Below are 25,003 nucleotides of genomic sequence, written 5' to 3'. Positions count from 1 at the left end.
ACACAGACACACACACACACACACACAAAATAGCCAATTAGTGAGACTGAGAAAGACAGACATGCACACAGACGAGTATGCGCGCACGTGCGTGTGTACGTATGTACACTCCGTTTGCCGCCATCCTCAATAACTTATTCATCACACTCACAGTAATGTACTCTCTTTAGAGGTAGCAAGGGGGGTGTGAACTGGTGTGAATGGAGTCTTGTATCAGGGTGTGGTGCGGTGGGGCGCTGCGGTATGATTTAGGGCAACCACATAGGGCAGGAGGGGAGCTCACCTCTTGACAGTCCTGGAGGAACCTCTGCTGGTCTCTGTTATCCTTCAGCTTACAGAGAAGCTCATTGGCTGCCAGGCGGTTCTTCTTATGTCTAAATGGGCAGAGTAGGACAGAGGTTCACAGAATGGACATAATGTTTCCTTAATATATATGTATATATTAAATGTGAGTGTTAAGAATATACTTATTAAATGTATTCTTTGCATGTAACATCACTCACACAATCAACATTGGAAGAAACACACCGCAAAAATCAGCCTCAGTTCTACACACGATCAATTAACTGTATAGCGCTGAACATGAATGCCTTTAATACCTCTTGTCGATAGAGTCCACTTTCTCTTGGATGCGGTCAGCGTTGACGTTTCCATCACTGACCAGTCTGCATCCCGTGTCGACCACCGCGTTGATCTTCTCCTCGTTAGCGTCCATGGTGGTCATGAAGTCCTCCTGCTTCTTAATGGCTCCTTCCGCCCCCTCCAGAGTCGTGGGCATTTCAGTATGGGCCAGCACATACTCCTGAGAGAGAGGAGGGAGCCAGAGAAAGAGCAGGAGAGCGAATGAGGAAGGGGGGAGGTTAACTTGACTGCACCATCTGACTGTCGAACATGCAGGTGACAACCCACAGGAAGTGTGTGAGTGCATGCGTTTGATTGGCTGAGATGTGAGTGACAGGGCTGAACGGGACAGTGACGTCCACTCAGAGTTGTCTTAAGCCCCAGACGGCGATCTGACTAATATAGCCTTCTGCCTCTGTTGCCGTCACACTAGTAATGAGGGCAGGGTAACAACCCACAGCCGAACCACACAGTAATGGATACACACACCTTCACTTAGCTAATCTAAATGGGGCCACGCCTTAAGCAATCTCAACCCTAACCTCAACCTAACCTGAATATCAATAACCGAACATTCATGCCCAAATTCTACCTAGCACTAATGACGAGCCCTAACCAGTAACACCTTACCCTAATTCCAACCTTAAACCCAGTTGTGGGATGTTACCTGATTGTTGAGGAAGGCCTCGGCCTGCTTGGTGTCCCTGAGGAACAGCTGGTGGGCGTGGGACTGGGACAACAGGTTCTGGCGGTTCTCCCACATCTTGTGCAGCTCGTTCCAGCCCGTGTCCAGGGCCTGCAGCCGCTGTCTGAGGAACATGTACTGGGCATCGGTCTGGCCCTGGGTCACCATCTCACCCATGTCCCTCATCTTCTGGTAGTCCTCCTCGTAGTTGCGGATCTCGTTCTTGATGCCCTCGTGCTGCGCCAGCAGCTTCTCTGCCTCGGCCAGGGTGTTCGGCATGTCCTCAGAGGCGATGGCTGTCTGGGTCTTGGACAGCCACGACTGGAAGTCATCCAGCTCTCGGAGGAACTGCTGCAGCTTACTGGCCTCGCCCAGAGATTCCTCGCGGTTCTTCAAGGTGCCCTTCATCTCATCCCACACCCCTGTGATCTCACCTAGACGACCCATGATTCCCTGAGCCTGGTCAGGGTGCTCAGCCGCCAGGCGTTCTCCCTCCTTCCCCAGTTCCCCTAGCTTGTCCTCGATCGCAGCCAGGTCCCGCTCCATGCCTGTGAGTTTGCGCTGCAGGGCCATGACCCCGGCCAGGTCGTTGCCCAGCTCCTGGGTGGACTCAATCACCTTGGTCTTCTCGCGGATCCAAGACTTGGTCTCGTTGCACTCAAGGTGGTAGTTCTGTACACCCAGAGCTGAGTTCAAGGCATCTTTCTTCAGGTCGACAAGGTCCCGGAACTGGCTCCATCTAAAGAGACACGGAGACACATCCACAGTCAGGGAACCGTAGATAAGCTTTTGAGATTAATTTAGGGTGACTTTGATTTAGGGCCGAACTCTACTGTACCTGGTGTTGAGTTTGTCCTGTTGGCCTTTGATCTCCTTCTCACTGGGATGACCACTGTGAATTAGCTGCCTAGCAATCTGGTTCACAACAGCGACACGGGACGCTTGGTTGTTCATCTCTGGCTCCAGACTCTCGAACCTGCAGGGAAAAGGGAAGTAGGAGGACAGGAGTGTGGGTGAGGTTGAAGATGCAGGGGGGGTTGCAACGAGGAGTTAGGGAGGAATGAGTTTAATGTACATAAAGATACCTTAACATCCCATTGATTCTGTAACTTAAAAATCTTACTTCTGTTAACTGTTAGCTCATTTCAAAAGATGTTGTTGAAATGCCAATACTTGGACATACCGGGGCAGTTACGCTAATCACATTAACATGTTTGGTTTGTAATGCCATGTTCCAGACGCTGAATAGCACAGAAGCAAAGCTAGTGAAACAGGAGTCTGGGAATTGTTCCATGCGGTGCACTGAGAGTAAACAGTGTGGAGGAGAGATCATTTCCCACCAGTGGCATTGGTTGGAGTAAACAAGCCATTAAAAAGCCTGTTCAAAACACGGAACTGAGGACACCACCTGGTACTTCTCAGTGTGGGAGACTGATAGGCTTTAAAACATTGTGGGCTCTGATGCTAAATGGAAAGTGAATTATAAGAGTCAAGTTTCCACACATTGCACTACCAGCACAAACTAACTTGAATATTTCCCTCCACAAAACACTGTGCTACCTTCCAGTGGAAAATCAAACTGCCAGGAACATTCTTTCATTTGAGGCAGTGCTGTTGCAAATATGGGAAATATTCTGATAACTGATTTCATTTGCACATTACCGGTCACTGCATGGTTCTCTTTACCTGTGCTGAACCACTTCTAGATCCTCCAGTTTCTCTGGAATCTCCATGCTGTTGAGCCATTGCTCTTTTTCGTCAATCCACACCTCGCAGGCATCCGCCTCGCTGAACATCTTGTAGAGCGCCAAGGCATCCTGCAGGGCCTGCTTCCTCAGCCGGGTCAGTTCAACCACCTCCTTGTAGCGCTCCTCGATACCTGCCAGGCGCCCCTGCACCTCCTCAGAGCCAGCCTGCTCCCTGGGCAGGGTTTTGGACTGCTCATGCAGGGCATCGATGACTGGCCGGTAGCTGGCGATCTCCTCTGCCACGTCCTTGTGTTTCTTGACCAGGGCCTGGGTGGAGAACTCATCGTGGCCCACGTCAGCACTAGACACAATGCGGAGAACGTCCAGCATCCAGGTGTCGATGTCGTCTGCGTCAGCCTGGAACTGATGGAGGTTGCAGGCCTCTTCCAGCCGGGCCTTCCTAACGGCAGACAGTCTCTCCAGGGCCGCCCACTGCTCCTGGATGTCCTGAATACGCTCGCGGATCTTGTCAGCGCCGAAGTGGTCTGCGGCCACCAGTTCTTCGCCCTGCTTGATGGTCTGCTGCAGGTGGCCAGCGCGGCCGCTCAGCTCGTCCTCAAAGGCGCGGTGCTGGCTACGCAGGCGCATGGCACCCGTCAGGTCCTTGCCGCAGTCCTCTGAGGACAGGATTTGCTCCTTCTCACGTATCCAGCCCTCCTCTTCAGCCATCTCCCAGAAGAACTTCCAAAGGCGGCGAGACTCTTCCAGACGGGCACAGCGCTCAGCGGCCAGTTGGCTCAGCTCAGAGTAGCAGAACTCCATGTGTGCCACGCGGTCCCGGATCACCTGGGGGTCACATGGCTTGTAGCCTAACGAGGGGACAGGAAGACGTCACATAACATTTGAACTGAGGATATACAGGGCCCATATTTTACTTGACAAATTCAAATGACTTATTTCGCTGGCAGGTGTCCGTGTTAGCTGGGATTTTACAACCATAGGATACAGCTTTCATCCGTACCCTCTGAGGACGCAACTAATCCTCAACAACTCCTCCTCTGACGTTGAATCTAAATACAGCCCACCAAACAAAAGCATCACCCACAGAGAGACCCAAAAAAATCATCACCCAGCACCCGGAGCTGACTAATCTCAGCCAAGCCTGTGACTCACCCTCTGCGTCGATGGCAAACTTCTGAGCGTTGTTGTTAACGGCTTTGACGCGGTCGGACTGAATGGCAATGTCAGCCTCCACCAGAGCGTGCTTCTGCAGAAGGTCCTCTACTCCCAGCAGGTGCTTCCCGTAGTCCTGGGACAGCAGCAGCATCTGAAAATACACAGCAAACCAACAGGTAGGTCCACATTGGGATCAATCGAATCAAGCCTAAGGTAGTAGTTCTTACATGACACAGTGTGATTGAGACCCACGTAGTTTGGGCTGTGACGAGTGCCTGACTGTTTAGGAGCAGCAGCCATATCAGATTGTCTGAGTCTTGGATCCACACTAAAAACAGGCTTGGTGCAACACCACTGAAAACACTGCAGGATTCCTGCAAGTACTTAGCTATTAGCTATTTAAGATCAATCTGATCGCATTTGTAATAGACCATTCCTGGGGTTGCATTACCGGATAATACTTCCCTCCACTACTTGCGATAGTCCATGTTGTCCACAAAAGGCTGCTATTGTCAAACAGTACCACTGTATGACTGTGTTATAACATTCAATTCACTATTCATTATTGCGAGGTGCTGCCATCTACAGGATTCGTCTTTTGGGCATTGCTAGTGCTCCATTAATAATTTATTTATATCTGTACAGTTTACTCAAACTATAATCCCATTCATGTGGTATTTATCATGTCCAAATGGCAATAGGCAAAAACAAACTCCCATCTGCATTCAGTTTTGTTTTGCAGTACTCCAAAAGTTGCCAAGTCTCAAATAGGAAATGTGTGTTTAAGCTATGAGACCAGGTTCTTTTGGAGGGTCTCATTCACGATCATCATCATCATCAGCCACACCTTCATCTCGTCCATCCAGTCCATGATGTAGAGCATCTCCTGGAAGACCCTCTGCAGACCCAGGTTCATCTCCAGTCGTGCTCGCCGGGCTTTCAGCAGCTCCAGCAGGTACTCCCACAGGCGAAGCACGTTGTCTTTCCTGGCCGCCACGCGCTTGATGTCATGGTAGTTCTCCGCCTCCAGCTCCTTAGCCACGGACAGCACGGCCTGCACGCGCTCCTCGTACGCGCCAATGTCCGTCTCGATGGCCTCGTGCTTCTTGGTGGCCGCTTCCACCGCCTGCAGGTCGAAGCCAAAGTTGTCCTGGCGAAGAGAGGGAGGTGTCCGGGGTGGAGAATGTGAGAAGAATTACGAGTTTGTGTCCGACTGCAGGGGCACAATCTGTCATCCAGCAGTTTGTGTTTTAAAACTACCAGGGAGATATTAAATGGGTCAAGGAGGAAATTACTTCAATGTGCATTCTTTTATCTGACCACAAGAGTATGCTATGAACCAATACAATTCAAAATGATGTGAGTGGTGTTATACCACAACAGTTTGTCTGTGTGCATCATTTAATATGAGGTATTAGTGTTTCTGTGGGTGTGTTACCTGTGAGACGAGGCGTTGGTTTTCACTCAGCCAGGTCTCCCTCATGGCTGCCTTGCGGTCAAAGCGGCGGGCCAGTTGCTCCAGCTTCTCCTGACGAATCAGCTCCGTCCTCAGGGCCAGCTCCCTCTCATGCTCAGACTTCTCCAACCTCTCCCAGGCCTGGCACATGGTCAAATAACTCTTACAGGGACGTCGATGGACCAACTGAATCTACTGAACCTGTTTTAACATTGTCAAACAACTAAACTAAACTAGTAATTCAATCTATGAAGCATAGCTAAAATGCCCTAAATTAAAGCACATGTTCCTCAAATCAACTACATAGCAGTGTCAACTCTCACAAAGTAGTTGAGCGTTAAACAGACATTTTGAAATGCAAGAAGTATGATTTTCAATACTGTCCAAAAACGACTAAACATCTACAAACATCTAATGACAAAAATATACCACAAAGAAATTGGGGAAAGGACTATGGATTTGTCTCTGTTTGGCAATTACAAGCTTCTGGAAGAGAAAATTGTTAAAAGGTAAGATGTGTAAGAGGACTTTGCATCTCAGTTGAGCTCTGCGCCAAATGTGTTTTATTAACAGACACTTTCCAGGACACAAAGTGATGGAGAGATAAGAAAATGTACTGCAGATATAATCAAAATAACTTCAGCAAATCGAATAGCTAACATTCCAGAAACCAAACTTCCCACTTTCTCAAAAACTTGGTTATCGAGGCAGTAATATTCTCAACCTTGTTTTTGCAAGTACTTCATATTGTGAGTAGCCTTGTGAGATTTTTATATAATCACTAGGCTGTCTGTCCATGCATTTAGTTTAGGTTGGCTTGCAATCCTTAGCAATTAAAATGTCTTATATGGGAATTTTTACTAGTACTTTTAGCATTTGTTGACAAATAAAAATAGAAAGAAATGCTGCACCTTGTGCGCCGAGCCGGTACTAACGTATACCCACGTATGGTACCGTGACGGTATGAAAGTACAGACATCGGTACTAACACAAATCATCATCATAACACCCTAAACGCTCTCTCAATCATATTCATCCATTCAAACATAACTGAGAACTCTACATAATGCAATTCTGGCTGTTTATTCCCCATCCATTGAGATAAGCCCTAAGTCTCACCTTGTTGATGTCTGAAATGAGTTTCCCATCCCGTGGCATGTAGACCTTCTGATTGTTGGCCCTCATCTTGCTTTGGATGGTGAACAGGAGGACCTCCAGGTTGCCCTTCTCTGTGAACCTGACAGAAACAGATGACTTCATTTTTATATTGAGCATAAACTTGAGCGAGGGATAAAAGAGGAGAATCAGGTTAATCTCCCTAATGGCTGGTGGCTTTTTTACTTTTGTTGCCGACCCAGCAGATCCCATCTGTCAACACAAAGAGAAGGTTTATTTTCCATGCATGATACCAGGACATTTGAGACATTTTGTCAGGGGAGACATTGATGTCTCTGTGAAAATGGTGTCAGGCTGAAAAAATCAGAAACAAAAAAAATCTAAACAAGGTTGAAGCTATTTAGAAATACTAGAATAAATCAAGTGATTTCATAAGTATGAATCAGGTATAACTACATGAGCAATAATGCACACCCACTTTGAATACCTGGTAGTTTAACTTTTGTCCTAGGTGAGTCAATTCAGGGAATAGTAACTGCAATGTTACAGTAAATTACAAATCATTGTCCTGGTATGTGTTGGAAAGGTTGGGAAGTAACATACTGGAAGACATTTGAACTTCTCTGTTTCATGGTGTGTGTGTGTGTGTGTGTGTGTGTAACCCAATGTAGCAGGTGTAAAAACAATAAGGAACACTCAGGCAGAAACAGAAGTTAGGTTGAATGTGACTATCCCTGAGAACGAAATAAAATGCATCTGGATGCCACATAGGGTGTTGTGTAATCCGGTGGTTAGAGAGCTTTGGCCTCAAACCATGGTCATGTGGGGATGGAGTAAGGTGAAAAATATGTCACTGCAGCTTTAAGGAAAAGCCTAACTGCTCCTGAATGTTGCTCTGGATAAGAGCGTCTGTGACTAAAATGTAAATGATCGAAGTGTGTGTCTCACTTGGGGGGTTTCTCCACGGTCCGGTAGGTGTTGAAGGCCTGGAGCTGTTGTTGGACCCCCACCAGGGAGTTGGCAAACTTGCGGTTATTGAGGATGATAATGGTCTGTTCAATCCACTCGAGGAGGTCTGAGGCCAGACTCTCGTACTTCTGGATCATGTTATCCGTCTCAATGGCGTTGTCGAGCACCTGCAAGACGGTGATGACTTAGTACGCAAGGACATACATGATAGGCTGACTACAGCAAAACCAGTGGAAACCGGGGCTTCGGAAATGGAAGGCCTTGTCATAAGGTACAGAGGATGCGGGTGCTTGGGAGAAGTAGGCCGAAAAGCTCTGTTCTCGCACCTTCCCAATACGCTTTCCCTCCACCTTCAGGGCCTTCATCTTGGAGAAGTAGTGGTAGTAGGTCACAACGTATGTGATGATGGACTTCTCATCGGGGTGGTCCACACTGATATCTGTACAGGTACACACACGCACACATTGACTGTACACTTTATAATCACATTACAGCCTAAAAGGCTTCAAAACAGATCTCAACACATGGGTACAGAACGTACCTGCTCTCCATGCCAGGCTGCCCATGACCTCAGACATAGCTGTATCTTACCAGTTACGTTGCCTTCGGTGATAGAAATGCCTGCACTCAGAAGGCCAAGCACTGTCACCACGGGCCAGACTCCCAAATACTAGAACTATTGTTGGCTGTTCGGGCTTGTCATGAGGGGCTGGCGTTTTAGGACCTTGCCAGTGAGGTGTTCTCTGTGTAGTCAGATCCACTTCCTCCTACGCTCCCCCAATTACAACGGTGTCTGGTGTATCTGCTAAGCCAGACATCACAGGCTTCTCTAGCAAAATATTGTTTGTAAATGTGTGTTCAGGTTAGACCACCTGACTTAGTGGTAACCAGGTTGACAAGGTTGTTAAGTCTGGCAGTTTCCTATGTGCCTATGTGAACAGCCACTATTTACAACAGAATCCAACACACACACACACACACACACACACACACACACACACACACACACACACACACACACACACACACACACACACACACACACACACACACACACACACACACACACACACACACACACACACACACACACACACACACACACACACACACACACACACACACACACACACACACACACACACACACACACACACACACACACACACACACACACACACACACACACACACACACACACACGATCCTCCTGACCCTCAAAAGTTTCCCTAATCTACAGACCAAACAGAGGGCTTGGCTTCCGCCCTGCTCGGCAGAGAAAAATAGAATATATGAGGGGAAATTGATTTAGGAGCCATGTTTAGAAGGAGGCGGTCGGAGTAGAGGGTCTGCCATTTTCCGTCCGAACAATGCTCTGGAGCATTCTCAGACCAGGGGCTCTAACCGCCAGGCTGAGAAAGCCTGCCGAGCACTCAAAACCCTCCCTTATTAAATATTTAGCACAGCCATTACTCTGGCACGCTGGAAAAGAGCGAGCTCCAGCGGTGAACGCGCCTTCCTGTTTGTTCTTGTCACCTTCACATAATGGCGCTGTCAGCCACCCGGAGCGCTGTGATAAAGTAAGCCCCAGAACAAACTGCCTGTCGAACGTACACATGACGTGGTCTCTGTCAGAGTTCGAGGGTGGTAACAGTTGTCGGGAGGTCATGACGTTTTCAAGCAGGCCTAACATGGTTGGGTGTCCGGTGAAATGGACTGTAATGGCCGACTGTAATAATGCACTACTATAATGGCATAAAACACTACCAGATGCATGAAAGGTCAGGCTAGAGTACTGCATTACTACAGAGAACCTCCGCCCCCCCGAACAGTGTTTCTACACACTGGAATCTCATGACAACTTAAAACAGCTTAGTCATATGCCGATTACGATGTTCTGACTATGCTCAAGATAAGTGTGTGTGACCGTGTGTGTGAGTGTTTACGTTAGCGTGTACCAACCCTCAACGTCCAGCAGCTTATGGAGGCCAAGGTGTTGCTCTGCCAGGTTGAAGGCATTCTGCAGGTTGTGATGCGCGTTGGACTTCTTCAGCTTATCAAAGTCTATCAGGTCGGGTCTGTGTTTGTGGAGGATGGCGTTAAAGGCCATGCCATCTCTCCAGCTGGTACTGAAGTTGTGAATGTTCACGTTCGGATATCTAGACAGGAAATAGTTTGTTACGGGAAAGCTAGCAGCCTACAGGCCTATGGCTTTTGAATCTTCTAGATGAAATAAAATGTCCATCTTTGGATTCTATCATCATTGAAACATTTAAAGTGTTCCCTTTCTGACACAACGGCCTTTATTAAACATCTGTTTAACTGAAGTGATTGACCCCTAATGTGTCACGCTCCAACTGAAGCTGGGATTTAGCGTTGTTGTTGAGTGAACTGATTGGTTCAGTGAGTACCCTGAGGCAGCCTGACAAGTCAACAACCCTCTCAGTGAACTGTTCTGCTGTACTCCCTGTACTCCTTCACAGGTCCCCTTTCATTTCAATGAAATGAATGAATACATTTTTCTAAGAAAACAGCACTTTGGAAATATTCCTTAACGCTAGTCGCTTCTGTCTAGGCCATGTGACGTCTGATTCGACAGGGAATCACCCGCACATACAATGCTTGGTATTTTTCTCACAAACACCCTTGATGTTGTTGATCATTTTCCTGCTGATCATTTTGCTACCCGAGGGCTGTGCAGTACGACAGGCCCCAGGTGGGGGTGCGGCCACTCACCCTGCGGTCTTCATCTGGCACCAAAGCAGCAGGGCATCTTTCGCAGACTTCTTCTCCTTGTTGTCCTCGGTCTCCACGCTGATGTCCTGGATCTGTCAATCAAAGGAGCCCGGTATAACAATGGTTATACCAGCCATCAGGAGGACGCAAAAGGCTGAACTCACACTACACATTATATTCACACACACATACGCACCCACACGTGCAGCCACACATCTTGGCAGCCACCAGCTTGTATGCACACACGTCACATACACACACAGAACAAACTATGCTCAAACACACAGGAAAGGACCCAACAAAATCCCTTTAATAACGGTGCTCTCACACTCTCCCATGAACCCCTGCGACTGGTCACTGAGACAAAAACAGTGGGAGCACAAAAGAGAGCTAGAAAGAACGAAAGAGTGTTTCAAGAAAGAGAGAGCAAAAAAAAAAAACAGAAGCGCGGAGGGGGTCAGCTGACCTGGAAGCGGAGGATGATGGTCCAGATGAGGCCCAGGGTGAGGCGGTGGTTGCCATCGACGATGTCATGGGAGCCCATGTTCTCCAGGTGGACCCTCTGCTCCTTGAGGAACTGCAGGGCCTTGTCCACGTTCTCCAGACAGTGGATACGCATGCGGCCCTTGGTGGGCTTAGGCTGCCGAGGAGGAACACGGAGTGGGAGAGGGGCTGTTAGAGAAAGTCTAACTGTATTAGTGTCACTCACACTCTTCATGCCAATCAGATTCTGTCGCCAACAATGGAAACCGTTTGTTGCCTGGGGGGGGGGGGCAGGAATCCCTAGGCTGACCTGACCTGTTAAACCTTTAGGTATGCAGTTGTAGAATGATCGTGTCCATAACATAACAAGAAGAAAATACTTTGTATATGAGGACATATCTATTGGACTAGTTGTTGTTACTGTTTGGATGATGTATGTTTGTGTTGTACTCAGTTACTGTAATATCATCCTAGGATGAATTGTGAGCTCTTAAGTGAAATTACATGCCTGGAAGGACAGAAGCATGTCCAGGAAAAGGTCATCTAGATTTTTTCAAAGGTTAAAGGCCATTCTCCATGGGTCAAGACCCAGGAAGTACCCAGGCCCTGACTTTATTGAGACAGCTGGGGAACAGCAGTACTTATCTCCTCTAACACAAATAACACCAGGCCAGATAGATGAGAGATCCCCATCTGGCGCTTAAATGAAGTGCTTTGTGTAGTGAACTCTAACACAGCATTCCAACACATCGTGAAACAGTTGAGAAATGGCGTCTGGCTTGAATTCAGTTGTCTGGATTGCTTTGGGATAATTGCGCAGGACTCCATTGTACGGCATATAGGCCTCTCCCTTACCGTGTCTCTCAAAGATCTCATTGATAATTTGTCCTTTTGATTTCCCACTATCACAGCAAGCCCGCTTTTCAAATTATCGTTTACATTTCCTTTGCGTTCCTCAAAGCAGCCAAAAAGAGACTCTCAAATCTTCGAGTGAAAGGGCGGCTATTTTCATGTTTTCCAGGGACCGTGATAAAAACTGAATTCAATGGGAGTGAGTTGAAGCTGTGGTCAGATCTTTCTCACAGCAGCCCCATGCGCCCCCTCAGTGAAGGGCCTGATCTTGGCACTATAAAGTGGAAGTCACAAGGGGGGGAGGGGAGTAATCTGTCTTAATTGCGTTTTGATTCCAGAGCTGTCCGGACGAGTCCATCACAGAGCGGCCTTTCAAAAGCCGCTGGTGAAGAGAGGGGTGACGAGGGGACTGTGCTAAAATGAGCCAAAATGGGACACTGTTAATCAAACTCACCAGCAAGAACGTAAGAAACCTCATTTGTTTTCTTTTGCAAATCCCGACATTATCTTCGCTTCCCTCGACAAAGCTGTTAAGCTGGAAAGGTTCGGGGAGTCCGCCCTTTAAAGCTGACTGTCTGACGCCACATACATAGCACTACTACAGTAATGTTGTGCTCTGGGCTTACCGTCTTTGTCATGAGCCCTGCTAACCTTGCTGGGCCTCTAGCATCCCATCAGAATTGTGTGCTAGTGTGACTACCAGCTCAGACCCATGAGAGGTGGATGTCATGTGCAACAGGTGCATCTCACACTGTATTTCTCCTTTAGGTGGATTTTAACAAGGTATTTATGCTTCGGTGGTAGTTGTAGGACAAACGGGTGGATTTCTTAGTGTCTGCTGGTAGTGTGTTTCCATAACGCCTCCATGAGGGACAACCGGCCCGTGTAACCCAACCCCTTGACCCAGTCTGAAACTGTAGGAGGCTGTAAACCAATAGGACGTGACTTGGTCCTTCATATCCCTGAACTGCTAATACTCCCTCCACAGTGTCTAGAGATACTCCATGCCCAGGACTTTAAAAGAGATCCTTTCCACTGATTATTCCCATGCAGTTAGGAGAGTGTGTCGTGTTTTATAATGTTGAGATAGAGAGATGACTGAGGCATTGCTAAACCACAAACATAGGCTTGATCAGATAGGAGAAGGAACGAGATTAACAACAGAAACATGGAATGCACAGTATACTATTTCATGCTCAGTCCATTCATTTGTTTAGATTTCCCTTATTCCTTTTGTATTAATTGTTGCACCAGCAGCCAGAACAAATTCCTTGTTTGTTGTGAAACTTACTTGGCAATAAAACTCGATTTTGACTAGTTTTTCCAACTAAGTCAACGTGTGCCTTGGTTAAGGCAGATGCATGAGGCTAGCGTACATGTAATACAGCAGGTTAGAATGGGTCTAATACAGACCTTCTAGGAGGAGACGGAGAGGATGTTCATGCATGTGTCCATTTAGCTTGATTATTCTCCTTGTTTCTTGTTTCATTTTCCATTTGCACTTTTTCACACAACATCTCTACCTTCCAAATGTCCTCATTTCCAAATTTGCCATTATGCAACAAATCCAGAGTAGGAACTGGATTTTCAAAGATGGAGACATGTTTCCACCACTTGGGGTGCACCGTTTCACTGCATTCCCACCCAATAAGTCCCAAAAAGGTCAGTTAATACTGTCCATGAAGAACACAGGACAAGTCTGATAACATACCAGTCTCTCCCCAGAGAGGACCTCCAACAATTTGATGAGCATGCGTCCATCCCTCAGGTCCATGTAGAGGTCAGTGATCCTGCAGGAAACTCTGGCCAAGTGGGAATTGACCCACTTAGTGAAGGTCTTCTTCTGAACAGCCTCACGCTCATCTACAGAGAAGATCAGAAAGACAGCGCAATTAGGGGTTAGTTTCACTTCACCATTCTATCGAGTGAAACACGTTATCACCTGGGCATAGTAGACATCTCTAATATATCTCTAACATATCTCTAAAACACACACACACACACACACTACTGAGTTATGAGTGCTCGAAAGAAGTGAACGTTCCAGCTGTTCAGCTAACAGAGCAGAACGTGAGGTTTTTCAGGCCCCTTGTCAGAAAACGGCACGTTCCCCTCATCTTTCCCGTGATCATGCCAGGTGTCCCTCGTATGTTCCTGGGCGGAGGGTTGTTTATGACCATTTGTGGGCCTTTGTTAATGTTGGTCTTCTGTTGAAAACACACACCAAGAGCGTCATTGTTCTTGGAAGGGCTGTGTGGGGTGCAGCTTCCTCTAAGAAGTACAATGTAGCTAGCTAGCGGACTTCACAACACGTACAGTAAATATCAACATTTCACCGGCCAGGTGGTTGTTAGTAAACATTGTTGAATGTCAGACATTGTTTATTATAACTTTTGGCTGAACTGGTCTTTTCTGAATAAGTTGTGTTTAAATAGCCAGCCTTGCTGTAATGTGTTGATAAATAGCAGGTGCTACCCAAGCGGCATATATTCCTAACAGAAATGGTTCAGCTGACAGAAAAAAAGGCCAATACTTTGAATTGCAGTGATACAGTATGGTATTGCTGTCCTGCCTTAGGTTGAGACCCCCCAGTTCCCCAGCAGGACAGCTGTTTGGGTCCAGTCTTCTCACCTTGCTGCAGAGCCCATAAAACCACTCACAGACATAATGCAGCAGCCCAGTGGCAACAGAACCAGACACGCTGGGCTTTCCTACATACTGCATTAGCTGAACACGTCACACACACAGACAAACACAGACATGCACCACACACACACACACCAAATCACAGACGCACGCCAGTCACAGACAACAACCACACGCACGCACACACAGACACTCCCAAACACTATTCCACATATGATCACAAAGCCTGTTGCCATGGATATCTGGCTACGAGAGTACATTTCACAATCCCTTGTTGAGGGTGGGTCTTTTTCTGTCTTGCAGACTGTAAGCGACGACACCCGTTAACAACGTGAACTAATGCACACCTCCCCTCCAGCTCCGTCCCAGCCGTTAGCTCAGAGGACACGGCCACATCGCAGCGTGAACAGACTGCTAATAAAGCATCAGCATGACTCTGCGATATCACGTAGGTTAAGCCCTGGTACCAAACACCACACTCTCCATCTCCCCAGGACTGGTCCAGCCCTCACAGTCTGGTCCCAGAGATAGTGCCCCAGGCCAACAGTACTTAGGCCTTCACCACACCCAGCAATCAGGGCAGAGTCAGACGGAAGAAGGGAGACAGAGCGAGCTGTGTAGAGCCACAAAGACAGGGACAATGGAGGCTGTGTTCTCTGCCCCACACCGTGACATGCAAAGCAGCATCTGACTGCATCAGACTTTATCACTGACCGGACTAACTAACTAACTAACATACAGGTCTTTCACTCTGCTGCTCGGTCAGATCATGGCCGCGTGGGAACTCAGGGTTGGGAGAGTCATGACTAAGCATTTATGAAAGGTATTGGAAAACAGGCAAGACACGCTCGTTTATATGAATGATCCTTCATTTAAGTGTCAGGGATTTTAATGAACGTGTCTCACTGGGAAAAACATGGCTGGAGCAGTAGTAAACGTACAGCACGTTAAATTCTCAGGTGGCAACTTGTAATTCATTATAAAATGTAATTCAAATGAATGCACGTATGGCTGCATATTGCATTGAGGGAAAACCTACGCTGATAAATATTATTTAAAATCAAAAAGCAAAATAGTTCATTCAGATGAAACCATAAACTATGATATGACCCCACCTGCCGTTTAAGATGGCAGCTCTGACATTTTGACATGCTAATCGGCAGCAATTTGAAAGCTTCACGTGTCAAACAATGTATGTTGTAACAAAAACGAAGAAGGGACGGATGGAGGATATGGGTGGAGTGTCTGTAAACAGGGTTTCCTGAGGGGGAGAGCATATGGCCTCACAGCAGAGCACAGGAAGGGGAAACCCTCGCTCAACAGATACACAGTGCAAATACACACACAAGCACAGACAAGGGAACCCACAAATACAAAAACAAGGTCACAAACACACAAACAATAGTGAGATTCCTCACGATACCTGGAAGACGTCAATTTTTGACTTCACTCAGTTTCTGTCTAGTAACTGACTTCAGAGATGGGGATGTTGACAAAAACTTGACATCTGTATCTAAAAGCGTAACTGAACTATAAATGTATCAAAGTAAGCAAATGGAGCACATTCTGGCATTTAAGATTTTAATGCTGAATATATGTAAGGGTTACAAACATATAGTCATGTGATGCTTTACCATTCTGAGGAGGAAATTCACAGACCCCAAACGAAGACCCACAAACCACAGGTTTACCCAACTATCAGGACTGGGACTGACCAGACCACAATCACAGACCCCAAGCGAAGACCCACAAACCACAGGTTTACCCAACAATCCACAATCTGTTGACTATCACTTTGTTTGTTTTTAGAAAACTAATAAAAAATGTATAAAAAAAGATGCAGTAGTGAGTGTGAAAGTGACACTACAATGTTATACAACAGCAACGTAGTCCATATTATCAGGCTTAAACTAAGTGGCTAAGCAAAATAAATAAGGCAAGACGAAACCACTTATTGATAAGGTCACATCCTGGATCTGACTTCATACTAGATGGTTCCGGAATATGCGTGAGGCAGCAAGTCCGGTCAGGAAGAGACAGTGTTTGGAGGAGGCATCTGCTGGGCCTCAGGTGAGGAAATTAGGAGAATGTCAATGGAACCTCTGAGTTTATTAACTACACAGCTGGACACTGGTGTCCCAGTCCAAAGTCCCCAATTCCAAACAGGTGTCAGACAAGGAGACAAGGCAGGCAGAACAGGAGACCTCTAGCTCTGTTTGATGTCACGTCTTTCGGGGATGCTGGACAAGTTTGGGAGGGGGTTCGGTGATGGCTAAAAAAAACACAGGCATCAGTGCCAGTTATTTTATCATAGTGACATTAAGCAGGCTGCACCCTGTCATACGAGGACAAGACACTTACTTTCCGCTCTCAGAACTAAATGGAGCAAAACTAAGCTGATTTCAGATGGAGAATGTTACAAAAGCCATGAGGAGCGGTTACATTAGCGAACAAAAGGAGTCTGAATAGATTCAATGCAAAGACAGGGAGTTAAGAGGAGATAAATTGCAGTGGGAGAAAATTGCAAGGTTTTTGATAAAAGGCAGAAAATGACAAGTGATTTACAAAGAATCCACTGTGGATGGAGAAATTCTTGATTTAATTTTACAAGTAACACAATACAAATGCGAGAAAGATTTCCCTTCTAATAACCCATTACTCACTATAGCCTAATTCACTAGTTAACTTTTATTTCATATAGATATTAAGCAGAAATTGAAATGTGGAACTTGGATGGATGTTTCAGCATCTGAATTAAGTAGTTGGTATTAAACCTGCTTTTGGCTGTGCGAACACATTTAAATGACCAGCTTGAGAAATTATTCCTCAACTGGATGCTGACATAAAAAAAAAAATCACATTAGACTACGGCAGAAATGAATGTTGCATAGAAGTACAGAGGAATATTTTTGTATGGGTAAGCTAAATGAGACAGGCAAATATCCTAAAAGCCTGACTACATCTTTTTCGATTTGTACTATAAACCTCTGGACACGAGGTGACATATTTCTACGTTACCCTAATGTAATTGCTGGCCTACCCAAGACAATGAAATTATAAGAGGCTAATGGTTGGCTAAGCATGTTTGTTGAAACAGTAATAGGTAAGAGAAAATGCTAGCTAGCCTGCTCTGTTACCTGGCTACAAAGGCTTTGGTTGTGCTAGGTTGTCAAAAGCACCAGGTCTCAATGTCAGGAGAGGCGTCTTAAATGACTCTCAATAGCTTATCAATAATGCTAAACCAACAGCAGGGCTATTTCTAGAGTGACTTTAGTACTGTGTGCGTGTTTCCAAGTGTGTGAGAGACTGCGTACTGGTGTACTTTGTGTGAGTGTGTTTGCGTGTAGTACAGTGTGTGTGTGTGTGTGTGTGATCCAGGTCTGTGTGTACTTATGGGGACCCAAAGATATAAAAACCTGAAAAACCGGTCCACAGGTTTTTTTTGGGAGGTCCTAAAAATCTGAAAAAAGGTAGCCAGATTAGTTGTTAGGTTTAGGGTAAAACGTACAATTGATCAGAATCAGAATACTTGGAAGGTTGGGTATTAAAGGTGACGGTTATTAAGGTTGGGTTAGTTTTAGGGATAAAAATAGGATTACTGAGGTTTTGGATTATTAGGTTTAGGTTTCAGGTACCCGGAAGGACAGGAAAAGAAATGTGTGTGTGAGAGATTGTGCAAGATTTGGGTCTGTCGGTGTGTGTGTGAGAGGAACGGCGAGTGTGTGTGTGTGTGTGTGTGTGTGTGTGTGTGTGTGTGTGTGTAGAAGACACACAGAGTAGAAAGTCATAAACATTCACATCCTCCTGGGTCTAATTTGGGTCAATACTGAAACTCACAGGCACATTAGAGGACAACCTGGCCACACAGCCAGGATGGAGGCCAGGTCAGGATGTCTAGCCAGTTCACCCCACTCCTACTACACACGCTATGTGACATCAACGTGGGAGAACGCCATTATATTTAATCAAAGTTGTTATTGGTATGAGGATTTACTACAATGGACAGTCAACACTGTCTGGTCCCATTGTAGAAGAGGATAGAGAAGTGGGTGGAGCTGAGAAACCTGATGCAATAAGAGAATGGAATGTACGGTACAGACCATGTGACCCTGAATCGCCCATAGACAAAGAGCACCGAGCAAATTAAATATTGCATGAGGTCCTGAGGCCGAAACAGAGGAATTCAAAACAGAGTCCAGAGTGATTACATTTCAGGGAGAAGGAGACATTACTCCCTTTCCAGAGAGTTATGTCTCCTTCTCCCTGACGGCACAACCTCCTGCCTGTCTGTCCACCGTTACGGACGCCCGAGCACAGCACTCCGCAGCCCTGTGTTTGGGGACGGGCCACCGGTGACCCCCGTCTGACCCAGTTACAGGAAAACTCTGTCACATTGGGTCTTACTCAACAGAATCCAGAAACAATCAACACAGCATTGTTTCAGACGTCTCAGCCAGATGTTACATGCCTTTACGACCTCACCCCCTGAATCATGATTTTAATACTTAGCTGGCAAAATCAGCATCTGTATCCTAGAATAAACTATCCAGGCCATGCCACCGCTCCAGTGTGTGGCAAAGGGGCAACACACTGGAGAAAGGGAATAGGAAGAGGAAAAGATGAACAGAGGAATACAGAGAGGCAGCGCTGATGGTGAAACCGTCAAACAGCAGCAGCCTAACAACCTTAGGTTGTTTGTTTAGTAGCACCCCAACGCCACATGTTCCAGAATGCTGTTAGCAAACTGCCGTTAAATTACATCTACATCTGGTTGGGAGGAATTGGGACTTTTTCCTGGAGGCAATTATTCAAAATACACAAAGACAGTACACTAAAACAAACATTGCGATACGCTGAGACATTCGACAAAATGAAATTCTGTCTCAAGGTCTCGGCGTCAGTGTTACCTCACCCTGTATTGACCGCGATGCCTGCGGACGGCGATATGGACTACTAACAGACTACGTGAGATGGGAAAATGCAAGTAGGCGTATTTGATCCCAATCTTCTGTGGCACTGTCATACAGAGGGAAGATGTACAAATGGATGGTTTCAGAAGACTCCAGTTAAAACCTATCATCATCTGTATTTCTTCACAATAAGGCTTGGTTAAGCAACGCAGTACTACAAATCCCTTCCACTGTCAGTCTGGACACAGCTGGACGTCCCACGAACCCAGACCAAGTATACACCCACACAACACCGGGCGCCTTCCCAAATGTTTCAGCTCTGCCTCCCTCTAATGTAGGCCACCATGTTTCATTTATTAATGTTTCATTTCCCCAACGTCCTGCTCAGTGCAGTGTGCACCCCTAACACCAGCGCGAGGGAGAGAGCAGTTGAAGGACGAACGAGGAGGGAAATGGTTGCCAAAGTATGAGTGCCCTTTCTGATACGCCCACACGCGATAGCTGGCCCACGTTCTCAAACAGACATGCAGGCACCACAAAATGGCCCTCTTTACTGTACATAAAAATGGCACCAATAAAATAAAAAACAAAACAGAGAGCATTGGGTTAATGTCATTTTTTGCTGAAGCAGTATGTCTCTCTTCAATATATTAGTACAGAGCCAAGAGGAGAGTTAAAGAGAAAGGGAACTGCAGGCCTACAGCTGTGCAGCCTCACAAGGGAGATATCATTCATACTAGCTCATTACTCAATTCATACAGTCGAAATCCCAGTTGAAAAACTAAAGAATGTATGATGTATTCTGTGGAATCATAACCGCATCTGCGTGTGACCGTTTTTCCATTATTGCTGCTGCTTGTTTTTAGATATGACTATTCACACATTCAAAGAAGCCTACGGCTACAGAAATGACTATCTGCGATTACAATGAGTGTATAATTTGCCTTACTAGTCTATAAATGACTGTTGATTTGCATCTAGCGCTGAGGGTGTGATCAAACGGCCCCACAGAAGGCTGCTCTACTACCAGCAGTGAATTAGTAACTTCAAGCGCAAAGGCCACAATAGCGAACATTCTAAAAAGAACCCAATATTTCATCTTGCTCAGATTTCATCATATCTATCACATCTGGAATCCTCCAATCAGGTGGGGAAAGGGAGGTTCAGGAAATATTACAGCTCCCATTCTGTGTAATAAGCCTTCCGTTGTTGTGGCGTGAAGGTGGCAGGCAGAGTCATACGGAGAGCAGGAGGGAGAAGTGGGAGAGGCGCACGAGAGACTCGGAGCACATGCTAGTCATTCGCTCTGTTGCTTCACGGACAGCGCAGAAACTCCAAAGCACACATATTCACTACGATTTAGAAAACCAGCAGCATTAGTAAACCTTTTGGGGAAAGATCCAGAGGTCTTCATTACCTGCTTTACACAGCCAATCAATCAAACCAGCATGAACTGTTCTAACACGCATTTCTATTGCATTGGGACAGTGGCTTCCATGTTACGTATTGGGGCCACTTTATCTCATATTGGGGTGGTAGAGGGCCAGTCAAATATGGTTCAGATCAGATGACTACACGCACTTCTGGTTCTTATAGTCTCACACAACCTACACAGAAAACAGGAGTTCCATCAGCAACAAATGTTCATTTACAAAGAAACATACTGAACCTAAAACATATGTATTATCAGAGACCTTGTATGTATGACATCATTTTGAAGGGGACCGATTCGGATCCCTACTAAATCAATTATAAACATCTCCGCAACGGCCCGAGGCATTTCAGTCTGTATCGCAGACAACCAACGTAACGGGGGTACATGTTGTAACGTCTCATGTCCCCCTTAGAGAGGTCAAGGGTGGGGTGGTATGTAGGTGATATTCTAGGAGGGGTGGAGACCCCGACTCTGGAGATAGAAAAGTTCATTATACCAAACATCTGTCTTCAATAAAAAGAGGGGAGGGAGGAGGGGGGGGGACAGAGAGGGGAGAAGTGGTGGCGTGCTTCTGAAAGAAGGGGCTTTCGGAGCCTCTCAAGCCAGACGTCCAACGCAATCGACACGCCCTTCTAGTCACACCCTGTAGCGTACTATGGAGAGAGGCGGTTGGCCGGAGAGACACACCAGCTTGGTTTGCTTCAGCCTAACTCTGTTCACTGTCTCACGGCTGTTATGTAGGCTAACACAAACAGAGCTTTGGGCCATTTGATCTGGATCGTATATCATATCCAAACACAAGTTCCTAACGCATCCGGCCCCAAATCCCATGCTTCCATGCCTTTCACCAGTCTGGAATGTGGGCTCAGGCGACGGTACTTACCATGACCTACACCGACAGTGAGGACGCCGCGCCCCCACAGGCAAAGTCTTGACACTGCTAAATTGGTAAATTCCTTTTACAACGCTTAACGCCAAGGCTCTTGATACAGAAATTCATGTTTTGAGATAGACCTCTTCGGTGGGTGTAACAAAACCGCCTTCCTAACCAAGGTTACTCAGCTGATTAGGCTGCCACTCCGCTCTGACAAAGAGGTTTACCCTTGACTGGTCAACCATTGTGACCTGAAGGGAGGTGCCCTAGTCGTGTTGCAAAACTCATGTTGATTGTGGTAGCAGATCTTTGTTTTGAAGGAGTCTGTTTGTTCTTGGACCTCCCCAAAAAGAGAACATGCAAGCCCAGTTTGTATCTAGAATTATTGTCCTGGAACTGCTTAGGCTAAACAAACGCTGACCACATTCAACTTTAATTGTTTTACTGTGAAAAACGTATTGTTAGTAGAATCAACAATAAAATGAAACACACACTGCATGGTTCCAAATAAATTTCCATTTCACAATGGCAAAGTAAATCTAATATTGGTGTAAATAGCTATATAAACTAAGTTTTGTACAAGACCTTGAGCAAATGGAAAACATGGTACGTGCTTATGTGCACAGTCTGAAAATATCAGCTGGAAGCAGGGACACACTAGTGTCCATCCCCATCCATCAAAATCACATTCAGGGCCAAACCGGCTTTTAACAACCAATTTCCATTTGACAATACTGATACTATCTCAATCCGGGGCAGCCAGTGAGCTTGGCTAGTTTTCTGTTGCCTGGGTTGTTTCCTCTCTGGACAGCTGAATGAAAGAGAACGCCTGTCATCTCAGCATTCCCAGGCTGTGTCACTCCACTCCCATTGATAACAGTCCGGGCTACAATGAATTGGCTTGGAGTTGATAGGCCGATACAACCTCCTTTGTCAGGGGGATCCGGAGGCCATGAAGGGGCTTAGGGGTTTCCTGCAGTGTGGCTCAAGGGGGGTAAGTCACTCTGTTACACGGCCTCAGCCTCTGACAGGGCACCCATGCCATTCAACTGGCACTGAACCCGGTGGACTGGACGTCCTTCAGTCAGACACAGAGCTGTGAGATGGGGCCAAGACAAGAACAGAGGGTCATTGAGGTGATGGGTTGAGGATTGGCTCAAGCCAGGCTTTTGCTTTCCACTACTGGTGGACAAAAGCAGTTCTTTGGATTGGAGTCCTTGTGAGGCTTGCTAGCAAGGCCTGTGTGGGTCAAGCCGTTTGCTAGGCCTGCTGGGTCAAAGTTAAGGCCAGTCTGAAGCCTGGCCTTCCTAAGGCTAAAGAGCATCCTATGGCCACAGCCAACTTGAACTCAGTAGAGAACATGAATGTGGACTTTGTCTTCTTGTAGCTTGCTATCCAAGTGTTTGGGTAGGCAGTTATCAAACAGGTTGGTGGCGACTTTGGGTATAACTTATTTCTAATAATAATTTGAAAAATTTGATGTTACCACATCCAAATAAAACAATAGAATGTAATTTGGGATGGCTGTCCATTTTTGTGTAAATCTCCACTCTAAAATTATATCACCAGAAATGTGCAGTCTAACTTGTCTAATGGTTTAACCAACCGTATCAAAGGAATGTGGGTACTTATCCCACCTGTTGTGAACGACATGTTACACTGCAGCATTCCCTAGATAGACCAAAAACGACATGGTCTCACTCCCTGTAGGACTGCGATGCCTGCATAGTGTAGATACGCTAAGCTAAAGAGCTGCACCTGGTAACCGTGCCGAGATAAAGGCCGACACCTTGTAGATATGTCAAGCTCAGCCTAGTAGGTCTGACGGTCTGAAGCTGTGCCCAGACCACACTCACACAGCGACCTCATGTTTGATTTGAAATCCATATAGTCTACATCTCTTTTAAAAACATTTGTGGCTTTTCTTCCCACCCAGAAGATCACCAGTATCCTCAGTCACTTTCACTGTTGCCAAATGTCTATAATTTCCCTTAGTGCTAATACTGAAACTGAAACACAGGGTCATGACAAAGGTATGTGATACGATTTCAATGTAAGAATCAACACGATAGGTTTTCGTTTTTTTTTACCATGTACATTTCTTTGTGTTTCTTAAACCAGGCCCTGATCATTGCTGTAATTATCTACATGTTCATAGACATGGTAATGGGCTTTCTTAAAACGCCCTTCTTACAGTTAAAGTACATGCATTAACAGTAGGTCGCTCTGGATAAGAGTGTCGGCTAAATGACTAAACTATAAACCTAAAATAAGTTACAGCAGTGCCAGACACAGAAGTATTTCTGTTCAGCCACAAACCAATCATTCTAAGGCCAGTGGGAGTCCAGACTCTAAGACGGCCCATTTCATCGGGTTTCCTAGAATCTCTGCTCTTCTAGCTTCCGTTGCTTTTAGCAGAGCTTCAGGAAGTCAAGATTTACACTTTCCATTAAATGTTGAAACCTCCTCCAGGGCGCATAAAGAAGGGTGGCATTATGGCCTCCTAGCCATTCCATCCTTGCAATGAGCGCACACACACCCAGATGGACATGCATGCGAGACCTCGGCTCTACTGTGAAGTATGAAGACATAAGTAAATAGACATGTCTTCAACCAGAACAGCCAGGCAGTTCCTCTGCTTTAGTTTGACGTGCAATCAAAGCAGGACATAAAGCAAGGTTTTCTACTGTGTCATTGTTTGCGTTGCTCCGGGAATTCAGCAATGACTGGCACTCTTAATAAAAATGCCAACGCACTTCCTCTTTTACCCGGTCCTCAAGTTCAAAAGAGTAATGTGTCCATTCATCATGCCCCTGACAGCACACAGGGGTGGTGGAGGCAGTCTGTCATCAGTGTTACCAGCCTGATTACTGCATTGAGTGTTCCTACTAAGCAACCCTTTCAGCACACCATTAGAGCTTACCCAGAGCCAAATACAAATGGACGAGCCCAAGAAACAAGACCTAAGCCCATCGAGACTTGAAATCTCCGTGAATATCTTGTTGCCTTCCGCAGACAATTTTAGTTGAACGCTACAAACGGTAGTTGACTGGGTCAGCACCCTCTTATGAACTCAAGAAAACACTTGGGTAAAAGACACTCAAGCAACAGACTGATAATTCAACTGTATCTCAAGCATACTTGGGTGGTGTCCACCCCAGTCCCATGCCTCTTTGTGCAGCGAAAGTGCTGTGCTGTCAGGGCTGCTGGGATTCCTATTAATCAGGGGACACTGAGTCTCACAGTGACATTAACTCGTGATGGAGTCATGGGTTTCATAAGGGGTGTGAGTAGGACCAGAGGCCTTTTCTCTGTCACTTGGATGCTAATGAAACCACAGATAGACGCGACTGACC

General features: G+C 46.2%; 1 protein-coding gene across 2 annotated transcripts in view; it reads right to left on the bottom strand.

Moving 5' to 3' along the window:
• Nucleotides 1-25,003, bottom strand: part of LOC105010452 (spectrin beta chain, non-erythrocytic 1) — a 70,005-nt gene that overhangs the window by 14,424 nt on the left and 30,578 nt on the right. For both annotated transcript variants that reach the window (XM_010869783.4, XM_010869777.4), the window contains 15 exons: nt 13,494-13,645; nt 10,914-11,087; nt 10,448-10,539; nt 9,674-9,870; nt 8,038-8,150; nt 7,691-7,878; nt 6,746-6,863; nt 5,609-5,767; nt 5,018-5,320; nt 4,168-4,321; nt 2,993-3,863; nt 2,145-2,282; nt 1,289-2,045; nt 600-802; nt 284-374 (listed from right to left, as the gene is read on the bottom strand). In XM_010869783.4, coding sequence (XP_010868085.2) covers nt 284-374; nt 600-802; nt 1,289-2,045; nt 2,145-2,282; nt 2,993-3,863; nt 4,168-4,321; nt 5,018-5,320; nt 5,609-5,767; nt 6,746-6,863; nt 7,691-7,878; nt 8,038-8,150; nt 9,674-9,870; nt 10,448-10,539; nt 10,914-11,087; nt 13,494-13,645 — 3,710 coding nt within the window. The remainder of the gene's footprint in view (nt 1-283; nt 375-599; nt 803-1,288; nt 2,046-2,144; nt 2,283-2,992; nt 3,864-4,167; nt 4,322-5,017; nt 5,321-5,608; nt 5,768-6,745; nt 6,864-7,690; nt 7,879-8,037; nt 8,151-9,673; nt 9,871-10,447; nt 10,540-10,913; nt 11,088-13,493; nt 13,646-25,003) is intronic.

The sequence above is a fragment of the Esox lucius genome, chromosome 6, assembly GCF_011004845.1.
Source record: "Esox lucius isolate fEsoLuc1 chromosome 6, fEsoLuc1.pri, whole genome shotgun sequence".
Classification (NCBI taxonomy): domain Eukaryota; kingdom Metazoa; phylum Chordata; class Actinopteri; order Esociformes; family Esocidae; genus Esox; species Esox lucius.
This window is presented reverse-complemented; position numbering and strand designations above follow the sequence as displayed.